Raw genomic sequence first — 17589 nt, 5'->3', positions numbered from 1 at the left:
GAGGGCAGTGTCACTGGCCTTCATATGTGGGATCCGAACCGGGGCCCTCTGGCGTCCCAAGCCAGCTCTTAACCCGCCACTTGGCTGGCCCAGACCTCTCCATTTTTTATCTTTCCATTTTCATGCGGCCACACCCTCGAAGCTTCAGAGACTTCTCTTCCACAGGCTGACACTAAAATAAACCTTGAGAGGTCATCATTCCCACCAGCCCTACAGCCCACAGCTCAGCTAGAGAGACACACACGGACATCTATCCCAAAGTAGTCCCAAGTTTCTAGTTTTCCATTGTTGTTAAATACACACTGAGCGTTTTCTTGGAATACCTTTAACTTTCACAGGGCACTGGGAAGTGGATTTTAAGTATTCTCTCCACCCGTCTTTGGATCCTTTAGGAATACCTGAACAGCATTTTGCAACATGCAAAAGATTTTAAGGAATACCATCGCTCTGTGGCCGGGAAGATCCAGAAGCTTTCTAAAGCTGTGGCAACTTGGCATGCCAACACTGAAAGGGAGCAGAAGAAAGAGACAGAGCGGATCGAAAAGGAGAGAATGCGCAGATTGATGGTAAGGGGCCCCCGCCCGCAGGAACCCAGGAAGCGGTTCCCCTCACATGCTTCTGTATTAAGGATGTTAAATATGCCACAAAAGAAGGAGAAAAGAAAAGCTGCCTGTGGAATATATGAATACGTTCCTCTGAACTTCACGGTGATGGAGTAAAAACACCCTCTTTCCTAGATAAGTCATGCCGCAAATCGTGGGCTGCAGCTGAAGAGTATAGTCTCCGCATGTCCTCGTGTGGCATTGCCATTCAGATTAGAGCTTCTCACATAAAGGCAGGTACTATATCTCGCAGAAGTTTTGATAGCCAGATCTGGAAGGACAGAAATGACAGTAAATGACAATATTTTTTAAATATTGCCTCTTTGAGTCTAATGGCACATGTTGTTTTGAATGAATATCTCATTACGTTGTGTCTTGGAATCTAAGGTCTTTTTTTTTTTTTAAGTCCTTGTCTTTTTTTTTTAATGGCAGAAATATTTCTCTAACAGTATAAAAGGTGATTTTTAAGTTAATTTTGAAATGTTGCTTTTTTGTTTATAGCTGGGATGTTGTCAGAGGCTATTTAGAGATCATTATTTTTGCACTATTATTTTTTTAATGGATATATAGCACAGAAGGGATTGGTTTATTATTATTGGCCTGTGCATTTGGGGGTTTTTTTACTTTTTTTTTTTAATTGGACCTCAGAGCACACCATGGATTTTACAAATGTGTGTGTGATCTATAATGACCTGTAAATTCTATCTGGGACATAATGCCTGATTATTGCATGAAGATAAAGTCATTAGCCTCAGCCCATAACTGTCTTCCTTGCTGGTATTATTCTTTACATTTTGTTTTCATTAATTTTTTTGGATTCCAGAGAGTAAACACCATATTTTAAAAGGCTCTGTGTCCAGGTACTACTAAATCTCACAGTCTTCTCCTTCCTCCTTCCCCTTTTTGGGTTGAGAGAAGACTGCCCAAGAAATTTCTAACTAGCTAGGGAGACCGTGTTCAAGTAATGTGAGCAGTAAGCAGTCAGATTTGTCTGACTTAACTGAAGTGAAACTATATTAGAACTTCAGTAACAGATTGGTTTGACACTAATGATTAGGCATTTGCAAATCATTAATTTTTGCAATTAAATGATGGAATATACAGATAACAGAGAAACTGAAGTTTTTATCATTCTTTCTTCAAGTGAGATCAACCATAACCAAAAGCAATTAGAGTTATAATAGCATTTGAGGTTCATGATCATCTGTGGAGCAGACGGCAGCTAGACTGGGTGATCAAACTGCTGTCACTTAGGCAAATGCTGGAGTGACACCTCCGGACTGAAGGACGATCCTAAGCTTTTCTGTAATGAAGCTGCCTCTTAAAGATTCTGCAGCATTTCCCTTTTATCCTGCATCACATGAGGAAAATATTTTTGAGATGTCCTTTTATTGGGACATATTAAAAAGATTTCTCGTGAAATGGCTCAGAGTACATCAGAGTCTTTATTCCACTTAACCTCGTAATGTTGCTTAATGGGAGATGGAGGTGAGATTTATTGTATCTGTTTTATTGCTCCGCTGCACCAGACTTCAGGTGCTAAATGACTTGTCTTCAGTCACCTAGGCCCATAACACAGTGCCAATCTGTGACAAAAATCCCCCCAAGTTTGACTTTTTCTATCAACCACCCTGTTTGTAATGCTTTTAAGTATAAGAAGTTACTTGTTCAGTGCTTTTTTGATCCTTACCTTTAAAAGTACTTATTGAACTATTTATGAATGAAAGGGTATTATGTCTGGAATTTGCTTCAAGACAATCCAGTTTGGGATTGGGGGAAAGGTAGTAATAAAACAGGAGTTACCATCAGGAGTTAATGTTTGATGCTTGGTATTGGTTATTTGAGACATTATTCTATTCGCTCTACTTTTGATTGTATTTGTATTTGAAAATTTCCAAAATACAAAGCTAAGAATAAACTTCATATCTTCCTATGGGGCAATGTCAAATTTTAACATTTTTTGTATAAAGAAACACAGAAGAACAAAGAGTTGGCTCAGAAGTGCTTGATCACACCACATGGTATGGTTATGTGTCCTGAGTTTGCTGTGAACCCTGGTGTCCTGGGACATCGGCATCGTATTCCCGTGTACCCCCAGTCGCAGGCTGTGTGTGTGAACTTGTGCAGCCTGGAAAGTTCGGGTTGCTGCACTCACCACCCATCAAACTTAAGACTGTCAAGAGGAGGGATGATGGGGGGGAAAGGTGTTCTCTGAAAATGTTTATTAGGCTCTGATCACGTTTTTCTTTCCTAACAGGCTGAAGATGAAGAGGGCTATAGAAAACTGATTGATCAAAAGAAAGACAGGCGCTTAGCTTACCTGTTGCAGCAGACCGATGAATATGTGGCCAACCTGACCAACCTGGTTTGGGAGCACAAGCAAGCCCAAGCCGCAAAAGAGAAGAAGAAGAGGAGGAGGAGGAAGAAGGTAAGTGCCCTCCTGGCGGCTGCTGAGTTGGGAGTATACGGTCAGGTAATAGTTGAAGGCATGTATTGCTCTTTCATAAGTACTCCTTACCACACTAATGCAGGGTTTAGATTGAATCGCAAAAATTGCTTAGATAAAAGGGTATGGCCTGAAAGAGTTGATTAGGCGTACTAGACAACAGATTGGAGATGAGAGCACAATGGATAAGATGTATTCAGCTGACACAATGCAGTTCATATTTCCATTGTTTCATACACTATGTAAAAATTAAATGCACACCGTCAATAGGAAAAGGCAAACACATGGGCACAAATAAGTGTTCACTTACGGGTAATGCCAGTGTGGCAGGGGACTGCTCAGTTCAGAAACTGAGTGAAAATGAAGAAGAAAATGCACTGTACAGATTGAAAGAAGCCAGAGAAAGATGCAAGAGATAGCTTTGGGATACTTTTGGAACAAATTTCAGCCTGTTTATTTGGACAGACAGCGATGCCAAAATTGTTCATTCAGTTCAACTGCCCCATGTCACCCTAAGGTAAGTGTGCAGGTCAGGGATTTAGGTGATTACAGAAAACAATAGTCTTATGCAAAATATGTCCTAATTATCACGAGAAGGGTAAGATTTAGAGTTTCTGCTCTGCAGATATTCTATCTCAATTCAAGGATCACATGCCAGTGTAAGCCTGTGACTGTAGCTCCTCTTTGAAGCTTAAGTGGTCTGGTAATTTAGTTCTTGGTTGATATTTCATTTTCATGGTAAATTCTGATTGGCTCAGGTACAAACATCAACAGGAAGTCTTCCTCAGAATTGTGAAGATTGAGGATTGGTAGCATATAATCATTTATTCTCTGCACTGAATAATTGAACAAAATGTTTTTCCAAAAATAATTAATTTCATGGCTCCTGAATTCTCGTACTGGTTTCATAACGAAGAAGGAAGAATAAATGATTGAGAAGGTGCCTTCTTACACCTGATTTCTTTAGCATAAGATATCTTCCCTTATTGTGAATTTGAACGACGGATGACACAGGGGTTGGATTTAGACATTTCGGTGGTGAGGAATACCTCATTTTCTTGTCAAGGTAGCATTATAGACTTTGCAAAATTCTAGCTCCCAATTTCTGACTTAAAAAGGCGTTTTCAGAGTTCATGAAGAGCACATAAGCAAACAGATACAATGCTAAAATATTTCATGTCTGGCATATCCCCAAAAATGGCAGTTTTAGTTTTTCCTAACCCACCCATGTATTTTGCAGAGGTTGTCACAAAATGGTCACTGTTAGTGTTTTTAGTATTAAAGTTCATATTCTACATTTCTTTGTGAGTAAAAGCTAATGGCCCAAATTTGAGCTTTTGGCTTATAAATTCCTGCCATGATATTCGATCATTCTATCATCACATGCAAAGAAAGATATATAACTGAGTGACAATGATTATGCCTTTATTTTTGTGTTAATCCGTACAGAGCAGGAACCTGTCACAGTATTTTCCATGGTGCTGCCAACTCTGCTTGATCTATAGGTTGGCTCTCTACCTCCAAACTCTTGCCTTCAGGTGTGCTAATAGCACTTATTCTATTTTATGCATTTGCTCAACAGATATTAACTGAACACTTACTACGATCTAGGCAGTGTGCTGAATGCTGGGGGAGAGAATGTGATGGTGAGGGAACAGCACTCTCGCCCCCTCTCTCAATTTAATCAGAGAGAGAGAAGGACACAGACAGACAGACATTAATCAAATGTGGACCTAAATATGTAATTATAAGCTATAAGAATGATGTGAAGGAAAGATACTGTTAATCAATTGGAGATGGGGCCTGGTTTCCGGGCAGATGAATACTAATACTGAAGCGCTTCTGGTCTTCGTTGTGTATGTCTCTCGGCATCTCCCATGATGATCTCACATGGTTAAATGTGCAGAATTACGACTTCATTGTCAGCCCTTTACCTCTTTCCTGGCATGCTCTCAGGATGCCTAGCATTTGTGCCCTCAGCAGGACTTAAAGGAGGACAGGCTGTATTTCCTTCCTGAGCCATCTTGCTGGGAGAAATGGGATAAAGAAGGTACAAAAAAAGAAACTGGGCCTCTTCCAAGTGCTTCCTGAAAACTGTCTCTTTCATGCGGCTTTGAGACTTAGTTCAAAATGAGTTACCCAATCCCAGATGCACCTTTATGCCAGTGCAAAGAAAACGGATGCTTTCAAAAGCTGATTATTTGACACTTTGGATTATCTGTAGTTCTTCTTCCCTCCATTAGAGTGAATGATTGAGAGTTGCTTGTTGCAGCTTCTCTGTCACGGAGGGAAACTGTGTCCAGAAGCTTAAATATTCTGTGCTGTCCCTTTCAGTATTTTTCCATAGAATTGAATGTTATGCTGAACCTGTCTGCATTTTTTAAATTCAGAACGGCGTCAATAAGTCTTTGTTTTGAGAAAATCTTTTTTACTTAGTGAATTAATAGCATCGAGCTGGTAGCAACTACTCAAGGAACTATGCTGATAACGATGAGTATGATTGACCTTGGACTTCAATTGGAAAGGGTTACTTTTTACTTTGTGTTAAACTCGTGTATAGTTTTTTAAATAGCCCCAGTGTAAAAGAGAAGGCCTATTTTTTTTCCCTTGGGGAGTTTATTGTGTTTCCTTGTTGTTAGTGAATGATAAAGGGGTTCCTTTAACTAATAGAGGGGTTCCTTTAACCTGTCACGGCCTTGTTTAATTTTCTCTTCTCACCATTAGAACCACTTCTATGAAGTATACATTTATAAATCATTCTGAAACTTCTTCTCAGCCTGGTCTTCCATTAATGTCCTTGAAATGGAAGAAAAAGAAGTAAACTGTATTCACCTACTTAAGTGTTAGAGGAGGAATAATTTTTAAGGACTTGAAATACCTAATCATGTGAAACCAGTCTCTGCAGTGTGCCGGGATGAATGCACTATTATGTGCACTTAGCATGACCTTGAGGTCTCCGTCCTCCACCATGATTGTTCTCTAACATTTACGGGGGAGCTACTGGATAAAAAGGGGGAGGGGATTAGCTGAAGCCACCAGGATGTGTACAAATAGGATTGAATATGCCAAATTAGAAGATGGGAGCACTGTCCAAATCATGTTAGCACACAGTCTTTTAAATTCGTAACTGCATAAGAAAACATATCCTGCTAATTTGCTCTTATTCCCTTGTAGTATATTTCAGTAAAAGATCTATTATCTAGTGCTTCAGTCTCTGATCTGTCAGAAGGTGATAGGAACAGTACCTACATCATACAGTTGTTAGGGTTACAGGGGAAAGTTTCTCCAAAGCATTTAGAATGCTCCCTGGCACATGGCAGTTGCTCAGTAAACCTTAGTTATTTTATCAACCCTGTGGTATAAATGTAGGATCATGATTATTGAAATGTGGTTGTAGGTTTTTTTGGAAATGAAGTCTTCTTTTCCCCCTTATTGTATATTCTCTGTGATGTTGAGTTAATGAATAGCCACGATTTTTTTTCTAGTTGAGGATTAATTGATTATTGTCTTTTAGGACAGTGACAGGGTCTTTGGCTATTGAGGCATGCAGTAGGAAACGAGGATTGATGTTTGGGGGACTCTGTTTGGCCCTCCCACCCCAGCTCCTACACAGAGAATGTGTAATGATGTGGCCTCTAATTTAGAATGGTTTTGGTGATACTACAGTATTTCTCACAGGGCTTTAGGGTGCATGTTTCCTGACGCTGTGGGGAGGAGCCCATGCCACCTCCCGACCCGAACCTACTGCTTAGAAGTCTAGTCATTTCGGGGGTTCAGCTTCTTGAGCTGTTGACTTCAAGCTGAAAGTAAATGTTTAATTCCCTCTTTCAAATCTTCCAGTGGGGTATATACCATCAGAACCATGCCCTTGTTACTGACTTGTGACATTTCTTGCAAACCCATGATACTGATAGGAATATACTCAGAATCCATGAGGGAACACTGTGCCAGATCTTTTTCACTGTGGTATTTGCTTTTCTTTCTGATCTTTTATCCTCTCTCTTATCAAGCACAATCATCAGTAAATCTCAGGACTGGATGTTTTGGAAGGGGGAACCCGTCCATCATAATGTAGTGACAGGAAATGTGTTTTTATCTACTTTAGATATCAAGAAATCAGAAAAGCCTTTTAGTATAATTTTTGGTGAAAAGAGCATCAAATGCAAAGTAGTAATGTTCAAACGTTTGTTTTAAATTCTAGTTACTCTCCGATTCTCTGTTCTTTCATCTGTTATGTTTCCCCCAAAGATGATATAGTTTATTGCAACTTTCCTCTACAAGGAGATTTTCATAGGTAAAATAAAGGTTCTTGGGTAATTTTGGGCATTTGAGTGTATCCACTGTTGTAAAGATAGGTGAACACAATGCCACAGTGATTAGATTTATTGGATTAGCTCAGTGTCAAAATGGGTGAAACCAGAGGTTTGGATCAAAGTCCTGCTTAACTGGATTAACCAGTTACTTGAGTCAAAATGTTAGACTTGGTTTTCTCTGCAAGGCACAACCAAAGTAATGTGCAATTGCCTGTTAATTTGATATTCTTGGCTATTTTTTATTGCCTGATCACCTATCTGAATGCTCCAAGGTCCACTTAAATGACAGTAAAAATAACCCAAGTGGTTTCTGAAAGCTTAGGTTTCCATTGAAACAGAATGAGCTTTTAAGATGCCAGCATATTTGAATGTTGTTTCAGCGTATTATGACAACACCTGCTGGGGGAGAAAATGCATTCATTTTATAATATAGATTGTAACATATTTGGTATAAAGCGGTTTCTTTACAAAATGAGGCTGTTTGTAGCCTATGTTGTGGTAATCAAAATAAAGTGCCCCATTGAAGTCTATTTTCTTGAGTTCAGCTTAAACGGGATTTTCATGTTTAGGGACTTCTCCTCCTTGGCCCTGATTATTTTATATAGCTTCTGCAAGGAAGATAGGTAGCCATGATGAATATAGCTTTGTTCCTGAACGTTTCTATATGGAAGGTATGAATTGGCATTGGCCTTGGAGGTTAGGAACCCCAATTGTCTTTATGAGTAATTTGTTTCATGACGAGGCTAATTACCCTCCTCCTTTCCTCCATGAGCATCATTAGTTCCACCCTTTTTTCAGGTAGGAAGAAGCCAGTACAAAATTCCTTTAGACCCGATTAATGGATGAACTTCAGTGTTTTGCTTTTAATCAGTGGAAATAAACTCAGGCATCAGCCGTCAATATTGATAGAATGTGTTTGCAATCACAGAATACAGATAACTGGATGGGAAAATTCCTCAGGCGGTGGGAGACATGATAGCAGCTACCACATCAGCACCAGGCCGTTTCACCAGGTGCTCAGAGACTGTCAAAAGTTAGCTCAAACAGCAACACCAGTCACAACCTGTTTGGTGTTCATTTTGAACCAGAAAAAAGGGAATGTTTTTTTTTGGGGGGGGGCGGTGACGGAGAGGGATAAAGTTCCAGTTTGATGTGAGAACATGAATTTATGAAAGAAAGCACACCAACCAGAAACCTTCACCAACCTGAAAGAATCCAAAGCATGATGGGAGAATTTGGCATCTCTTGCCATAGAGTAGACTGCCACCTGGCTTCCACCTCATATAATAACAGCCAAATTTAGTGTAAACACAGGGCATGCACGAGCAGCCTCAGAGCGCTAGTTCAATGAGGAATTGTGTGTGTTCTTAACTGTTTGGATTTGCAAATACATTGGCACCTAAATACAATAATAATAATTTCATTGAGCATTTGCATTGTTCTTGTTGCTTGGTTGCTTGTATTCATTCATTCATTCATTCATTCATTCACAATATAATTTATTTAGTGTCTTTTAAGTGCCGGGCACTCTTGTAGGTATAGGAATACATGAGTGAATAAAACAGACAAAAATCCCTGACCTTGTAACCTTATGAAGCAGTTTTCAGACAGTGCTATAGCCAGTCTTATAGACACATAAAAGGGCAGCCCTCAGACTATTGTTGATTCTTTTACATTTTAGAGATTGACGCGCTCAGTGTATATTACACATGACGTTGAATTGTACATATTGAAATAGTGACTCAGTCCTGCCACAGCCCTGTGGTGTACGAGGAACTATGACTGCCCCTAATTTAAGGGAACCAAGACACAGAGATGGTTTGCTCAAGATCACAACAACAAAGGTCTCTTACACTTAGTGATATAGCTGGGATTCAAATACAGGTCGTCTAATTCCAGAACCAAGTTTCTTAAATCTAATATTACTTTGCCTCTCAAATTTGATACCTAGTGGAATTTAAAAAATCAGTTTAGAAGATTTTAAGTAATGAAAGGGCCTGATTATGAGGCAGTTTTGAGATAACACACTTGCTAGTCTATAGCATATTCATAGAAGAATATCCTTTAGAACCATTTTGATTCTATTATTTATGGTCCTTAAAGCTTTTTAATGTATTATTCATTGAAATGGTGATCCAGTTCCACTAGCTAGATCCTGGAAATTGGCTTATTCATTGTCTCATTTGATTTTCTTTGTTGGCTAAATTTGTAGCTTATTTCTGATTTGTATGGAAAGAATGGTGGGATTAATTGACTTTCTCCCATTAATTAAAACAGTTGCCTAAGTAGAGTGCCTGAGAATTCCAAAAATGGACACTTCAGGGGCTGGTTTCATTGCTGAGCTTTTCTGCCATCGTTCTCACTGTATTTCTAGCCTGTACGTAGAGCCTGGTGCTTTTCTATCCTGATCCTTCCCTTTGAGCTTGTAAACGTTTTCACTTTGGGGTAGCATAAACAGAAGATTAAATTCTTGGGAACTCACGATCAAAGGGAGCGGTGCCTTGTGCTTTGGCATACACACATGCATCTATTTCTGCAAGATAATTAGAAAAGGGCTTCAAAATTTTCAGACATTTATGGGAACTGCATTTCTTCAGTATGGACATGAGGTTGGATTTTAAACACTTTCTATAAAAGCTGTCAAGAGACAACGGAGTTATTTTCATGGAAAGCAAAAATGTATTATACAATTGATACCTTAAGTAAACAAAGTGGAGTTAATATTGATTCTGTATCATTCTATACATTTTTAATTAATTGAAGGGTCCAGGGGAGGAAAGCTCATTTTCTTAAATGTCTTGATAAAGCAAATGGCTAAAGTTTGTTTGTTTGTTTTTCTCATTATACTACCCAGAAGTAGTGTAACTTTTCAGCAATAACTTTAAAATGAGAATTCTGTAAAAGTGATGTTAAAGAGGTCTTTCTAAGTGTAAGAAATTTTAGACCATTTTGCGTATATTGCAGATGGAACTCTCGTGGGCGTGTACAAAATGTGACATAACCTTCGCTTTCCATTTAGGCTGTATGTAGAGGGTGATGGACTTAGATGTTGGAATATTTAAGAAATGGTAGATGACAGAATTTTTTATGAGACCACAATATCTACATCGAATTTCCCCATATACCCATTGTGGAAATAGTATATATTATAAAAGGCCATTAGGTAGAATGAAAAAAATTCAGAGAAACTCACAGAATTTTGTATTTTTATGACTCAGGAGCGGCTCAGAGTTTATTCTCCATGGACATTTTTTAGAAAACTTGCTAAGGGAATGGGAAAGTGGAGCTGATTACCCCAGGATTTGTCGTCTTCGTGCCAAACACGAGAACGTTTCAGACCCTGACCTCTCTCTCAGTGCTGCTATGTCTTAAACAGTCTGGATCCTAGAAGACACACTCCACAAATCTCTAGGGTGCAGGTCTTGAATCAAACCTGGCTTTAACTCTCTGCAAGTTTCTAATAAAGTACATACTTTGTCTTAGTGGAAAAGAAATAAAAATAAGAGGTCTTGATACTTAGGCTTCGTTCGATGATGACGAGTAGTAATGAACTGCTGTTCCATGCCCAAGAGTTGCCACGAAGCCCTTTCTACACCCATCTTCTTGGTTGACCCGTCACATCTGACACATTGTTGTTTTACAGAAGGCCGAAGAGAACGCAGAGGGAGGAGAATCTGCCCTGGGACCAGATGGAGAGGTAAGGGATTTTGCATCCATTTTTACGGTGTTCTCTGTAAGTCCCTGCCATACCTTGCAAGTACCATTGTCTATGTATACTAATTTTATCTTTACTCAGCTATTCATTTTTAAGTAAAAATAGTAGTACATTAGCACCAGTAGAACATTAGAACAGTATAAAAGGGGTACACTGAAAAGTAATCTTCCTTCTCAGGCTGCCAATCAACTTACATTAAGTTTCTTGTGTACCATTCCAGAATTTTCTGTGCACATGTAAGAATATGTGTATGAATCCTTAGAATGGATACAAATCTTCAGTGATTCTATGGTTCCATTTGCCCAGTAAATGATACAGAAGTATAAACTATGACCTGTTTTCCCTAGTTTAAAACTAATCTGAAACACTAAAACTCCATAAGCCAAACAATTCACATATTCGGTTAACTTATTTTCTGACAGCTTCTATAGAAGCTTACAATGTAGCTTCTGTTTGTAGATTCATCAGCATATTCCTAAACTTTATTTTCTAGTATTTCCAATACTCTCTTGAATTATGAGAATACAATTATTCATTTACTGGGGTTTTTTTTCCTTCTGAAAACTCAAGGTTCTCTTCCAGTGATTCATAGGAGGAGACATAACCCCAGATCAGGATGAGGAGGGAGTTTGTTTCTGGCTGCCTTCGCCGCTCATAGATTCGGATAAACCTGCTTGGAAGTTTGGGGTGGGTGGGGGGTTGCCTCTTCCCATTCTGGAATCACTGTGCATGTGAGATGTATTATGAAAGCAAGCAGCCTGGATACAGAAGAAAGGTTGAAACCACAATTCTATGCAGAAACCTCTTGAACAATAAATGTTGCTTAACCACTGTAATCCATCACAAGGAAAGAAAGGATCAGGATAAATGTCTAATGTGGAAGAAATTCTCAGTGGGCTGTTAAGGGGGAAGAATACTATATATTGGAGCACTTAGAAACAGTCTTAATTTGTAAAAGTCCAGCCTTACCTAAGCACGCATCACATCGGTCTGTAATTACCAAGCACAAGGGGGAGAGATGTAACATGTTAGTGCCACAGTGCTGTTATCTCTTATTATCTCTTGGGGAAATTACCTACTCATGTTGGGCCTGTAACATACACCTTTTCTTTTTCTTCCTTTTAATCTTAGCACATTGTGTTCTGTTTGCTGAAGTTGGCGAAGTGGACATTTTGCTCAGTTTGTTTTGAAATAATGTTCTTATTACACTCGGCTGTGCTCATTCGGTGCTCCTGCCAAACTTTTTATTCCAGCTACAGTGAATTCCAATTTTCTTGGAGGCATGGCATCTAAAGCAATAAAACAAGCTATATTATAATAGTTGAAGATCATGGGATATGATTTTTCCAAGGGAGGTGAGGGAGAATGGTAGATTGCCTTCTTTTATCACGTGAGCATATGGGTGACCTTTTACATTAAAGAGGAAGGGACATCATCTGCGCATGCGAAGTAATGGTGTTCGCAACCACGGCTTTAGCACACGTCAAAGAAAAAATGATAGTCTGGAGTAAGCCTTTTCTTTTTTCAAAGGTTATTTTTGTGTGGATAATCACTAATATATTGTTTGTAATTCTGACAGCACTTTGTTGAGGGGGAAGAGGGAAAGAAACAATTTTGTGGGAGGTCATTTCCCATTAGATACAGAAGATGACCTGCAGAATTCTACGTTTCCTCTCATTTTTATTTAACTCCAAATAAGAATAATTTAGAACAAATTCTTTGGAATTAATGAATAATCCAAACATTGAATTTTATTGCTTTTAAGGAGATAATTTGAACCTCTCACAAAATCAAGCATTTCCAAACAAACATTTTGCTGGAGGGTCTGCTCCCAGAAGTACAGTCACCCTCTAATCAGTAGCAGTCATTTGCATAGGATTACTCCAATTTTAGGCCTTTTAAAACAATTTGTTCTTTGAAGTAGGTTAAGCATGGCTTCTGCAATTTCATTTATTATCTTAATTTTCTGAGCAAGCCATTTTTCACTGACAGTCTAATAATGAACTTCAGCTCAGTCTTGGTCTATTCTCCAGGTTTCAAATGAGCAGAGCTTTTTGCTTTATCACACACAGGTACCAATGGTTGGTCAGGATACCTGGTGGTTTGGTTTTGGGTAAAGGACACTGGTTCTGCAGAAGCCAAACTGGCCAGTAATGAGATGACACAGTTGCATACCTTTTCCTCTTCCCATTATCTCTGAAACCATGATGTTGCAGTACTCAATAGTCATTATTTGGGGGGTTATTATGTGGGAGTTTAGGTTCTTAGCTACCAATGACAGAAATCAACTGTGCCTGATTTAAGTAACAAGGCAGTGTGTTAATAGGATGTTGGGTAAGTCATCAACTCTCCAGGCAGCCTGGAGAACCCGACTAGAGGCTACACTCAATACTGTACTATCCACCCGGTTAGTGAGGATATGGCTGACGCTGGAAGTAGGCAGGAGCTTGTCACAGTGATTACTGCTGTACTGGCACTGCTGCCACTGTGGTCTGCCCTCCCACCAGCATCCCTATTGGTCCCTGCCTCCTTGAACTTCTAGCTCCTAATTCAGAGCCTTGGTGAGTGCATCGAGTCGGTGGAGCTGAGGTCTTGTGCCGGTCAGTGCCTTAGCTCCAATGGGAGGCTGGTGTTATGTTTTCCATTTCTTTAGTAGGAGGTGGTCTCCCACTTCCCACCAAGACTCATTAGGTAATGAAATCTATCACAGAAAAAGGCTTCAGATGCTGGGCAGACAAAAGGCTAAGAAATGTCCAGCGCAGAACTAGGAGAACATCGTAACACCAAGCGGTGATGTGTTTTTGTTTTGTTTTGTTTTTCCTCCTTTCTAGCCCATAGATGAGAGCAGTCAGATGAGTGACCTTCCTGTCAAAGTGACTCATACAGAAACCGGCAAGGTCCTATTTGGACCAGAAGCACCCAAAGCAAGTCAGCTGGACGCCTGGTTGGAAATGAATCCTGGGTACAGCATTCAAGTAGAATTATTGGTGGTGTTTGGCTTTTTAGATGTTTGTGGTCCTTGTAAAACCTTGGAACTAAAACAACATGACCTTGGCTGACATGGTTAAAATTGTTACCTGTGTTTGTCATTTTCACGTAGAACATGGTAGTTAAGTCTTGCATGTATGTACTGTTTTATAATTGAAGGAGCTAAGTCCCCTCTTCTTCCTCACTCCTTTTCCTGTAGTTACGAAGTTGCCCCCAGGTCTGACAGCGAAGAGAGTGATTCTGATTATGAGGAGGAGGTATGTATGTATCTCTGTCTGGAGTTGATTGGTTTAAAAGTTTATGAGGGATGCACCTGTGTTCCATCGCTTCTTCCTTCTTTCAGTGTTGGCCTTTGGGTGATGACTGGAGCTGAGGGTTTGCCAGAACTTTGGTAGGACAAGCCTTTTGGGGGCTTCTGGCCAATGGGGAGACCTGGAAAATTCTAAATATATTTGGAACCCAGAACAGAGAAGGTGTCATTAAATTGGAAGTGGTGGGAAGGTCTTTTGGGGAGAACTGAAGGTGGATTCCTTGGAAAAAGACAGTCCCATGCCGCCAAGTGGGTCTGCCGAGGGTCCGCTGCCTAAAAATTTCTGAAGTCCTTGTGGCCTTAGAGTCTATTTGAAGTGGAAGGTTTAGAAGCTTACTTGAAAAGGCCAACATGGGCTTGGTTTAGTGAGTTAATTGATTCTCTTGGTTTCTCTTTAAATGTGATTCCTGTTTGAATTCCTTGGATATACATGTCACCAAAAGAGAAACACGTTTTTCAGTCTCTTGGAAGGAATATTCAATATATCTAGAACCTAAAAGGGGAATCTTGGATACTATCAATGGAAATTAAGAAATAATAAATCTTTAGGTCAACTATGAAATGTTTAATAATTACAAATAGAGAAGCTTTTTATCTCCTTTATTAGAGCAATGTTGGTGTGCTGCCATTAAATCTGATGCTTACCTGTGTAGAGGAGTCTTGGTTCATGGAGTGCCATGGCTGCCATGGACCCAGGCAGAGCAGCCTTACTGATAGTAGCTCACTAGGATTTTTGTGGGGTTTTTTTCAGCTGAGCCATCCTGCCACCTGTTGGCAGCTCAGCGGCAGCTCAGCTCGGGCTGGGAATCGAACTGCTATTGCTCAGAGCTCGCACTGTTGAGCGAGCTCTTAATCAGCTGAGCCACTTGGCCGGTCCATAAGGGGAATGGGGAATTTTTTTTTTTCTTTAGGATTTTAAAACAATTGTTGTTCCCTTCTATTTTGTGGACCTGTGTTTTCTACATTAATCTATCATGGATACTTACTGCCTTTGCAAAGAGGAAAAATAATAAAAGTTCTTTTTAAAAACATACCATTAAAAAGCAAATACTTTTAGAGCCACGCTATTTTTTTTTGATAGGCTACCCTTTCACTGAGATACTTGAAGCTTACAAAATCAATTTTAAAAATGTTTCCAGTTTACATGGATGAATGGGCCCATAAATGATCTATTGGAAGCATCTGCTCATTGAGTAAGAGAGCCGGGGAGGACAGAGATGAGATAAAGTGGGCTGCTTAACTGCATATGCCAGCCTGAGACTGACAACTGCAGACAGCCCTAGATAGCTGGGAATAGAGTGAACTCTGACCCGGGGTTCAGAGACCCAGGTCCACGTCTGCCACTCGTGACAAGTCCTGTCCCCTGTCAGTGCTGCATTCCTCACCTGGAAAAGGAATGAGTTGTGCTGATTCCTCAGCTTATACCCCCGGTGTCTCAATGACCTGTGATCATAGCCTTGATTTTTAGCATTAATATTGTGTCATATCCTATTTTTTTCATTTCAAGAATTGTGGGAAAAGCATTGTTCTCTTTCAGTCTACTTTTAAAGGAAATTGGACAGTATTATTTGGAAAGATTTAGCCTTCAACACCAGTGGTTACTATTGGACTGATATACTTAGTGAAGCTTTCAAACAAATCAGCAGAATGTAGTCCATAGTGGATAAGTGGGGAGGTGATAAATCCTTTGCCAAGTTCTCGAGTTTTAATCTAAATATTCACTATAATATAAACTCGCCACAGGAAGCAGTGTGTGTGTAAGCTCCAGTCCCGCTCCTACGAACACCTGCGGGGCCATCATAGGCCCACTGGCATTACCAGAGAGAACAATTTTATGAGTACGACAATACGAAGATCTCCAGTGTCTGGCTTTGGGGAGAAGGATATAGGATGTCATTAAGTAACTGAGAGAGATATGGTCTACAGGACTCTTTGATAATTAAACAATGATACATGTCCCTCTTTCTGGCATGATTTTTACATATATATTCTTGAGAGCACAAGTTCTAGGGGATCCTCAGAGGGTTCCTTTCATTCTCTCATTCAATGATTTAAACAGCAATGGAATGGTGTGTATTGTCCGGTACAGGTAGATGCTAAATCTACTTCCTCCCTTAATTTTATTTACTTCATTTGTGAAATTGAATACTGCTTTTTTATGAAGTTCAATACTGTTTAATCTCTTTTCTGAAAATGCCAATCATAGAGATTCCCTTGTTAGAAATGGAATCTTCCCTGTATCTTTGTTCCTTCCCTAGGATGAAGAAGAAGAGTCTAGTCGGCAGGAAACCGAAGAGAAAATACTTCTGGATCCAAACAGTGAAGAAGTTTCCGAGAAGGACGCTAAGCAGATCATCGAGTGTGTATCTCTCAAGCGTTTTCTCCTTTGCACATGCATTTCCTGAGGATGAGGCTTTATGGATTTTCTTTTAGAAATTTTTCTTGAAGGAAGGAAGCAGACTTCATGCCCACACTCCACTTGAAATGCTGCTGTCAGACGTCACCACTGAGCTCCCAGCCACCAGGCCCGAGGGCGTTGGGTTGCTCGTAGCCTTCTTTCCGTCCTTGTCGCCTTCCTCCCGTCCTCACATCCTTCCTCCCATCCTCACGTCCTTCCTTCCATCCTCACCTCCTTCCTCCCGTCCTCGTCGCCTTCCTCCCGTCCTCACGTCCTTCCTTCCATCCTCACCTCCTTCCTCCCGTCCTCGTTGCCTTCCTCCCATCCTCACGTCCTTCCTTCCGTCCTCGTCGCCTTCCTCCCGTCCTCGTCGCCTTCCTCGCATCCTCACGTCCTTCCTCCCGTCCTTGTCACCTTCCTTCCATCCTCACGTCCCTCCTCCCATCCTCACGTCCTTCCTCCCGTCCTCGTCGCCTTCCTCCCATCCTTGTCACCTTCCTCCCGTCCTCACGCCCCTCCTGAATTCCTCCCTCCAGCCCTGGCTCCGTCCTGAGCTTCTCACCCGTCATGTGCCCTCCATCCCAGATTGAACAGATCAGACTTGCCCCTCTTGTCTGGCCCTTCCTCCCTTAATGGCATCAACACTCACCCAGAAGCCCACGTGAGAGGCACCATTCCTGGCACTGTCCTCAGTGCCAAGCCAGTCAGCCACCAACTCCTGCCTGCAAACATCCCAGAACCCTCGGAACCCTCTCCTTTCCCCCCATCTGAGTGCCCCGCCCTGTGCTGAGCCCCATTCATCCTCTGTATCCGTGGT

The 17589-nt window shown here is 40.6% G+C and overlaps 1 protein-coding gene across 1 annotated transcript in view; it reads left to right on the top strand.

Moving 5' to 3' along the window:
- Positions 1-17589, top strand: part of LOC109384480 (probable global transcription activator SNF2L2) — a 65468-nt gene that overhangs the window by 9304 nt on the left and 38575 nt on the right. Inside the window, exons 4-9 of the mRNA XM_019645883.1 lie at positions 393-566; positions 2860-3030; positions 11005-11058; positions 13908-14038; positions 14264-14321; positions 16633-16733. Coding sequence (XP_019501428.1) covers positions 393-566; positions 2860-3030; positions 11005-11058; positions 13908-14038; positions 14264-14321; positions 16633-16733 — 689 coding nt within the window. The remainder of the gene's footprint in view (positions 1-392; positions 567-2859; positions 3031-11004; positions 11059-13907; positions 14039-14263; positions 14322-16632; positions 16734-17589) is intronic.

This window comes from Hipposideros armiger, unplaced genomic scaffold (genome assembly GCF_001890085.2).
Source record: "Hipposideros armiger isolate ML-2016 unplaced genomic scaffold, ASM189008v1 scaffold_95, whole genome shotgun sequence".
NCBI lineage: Eukaryota > Metazoa > Chordata > Mammalia > Chiroptera > Hipposideridae > Hipposideros > Hipposideros armiger.
Note: the sequence above shows the minus strand (reverse complement) of the source record. Positions and strands in the feature narration are given on the sequence as shown.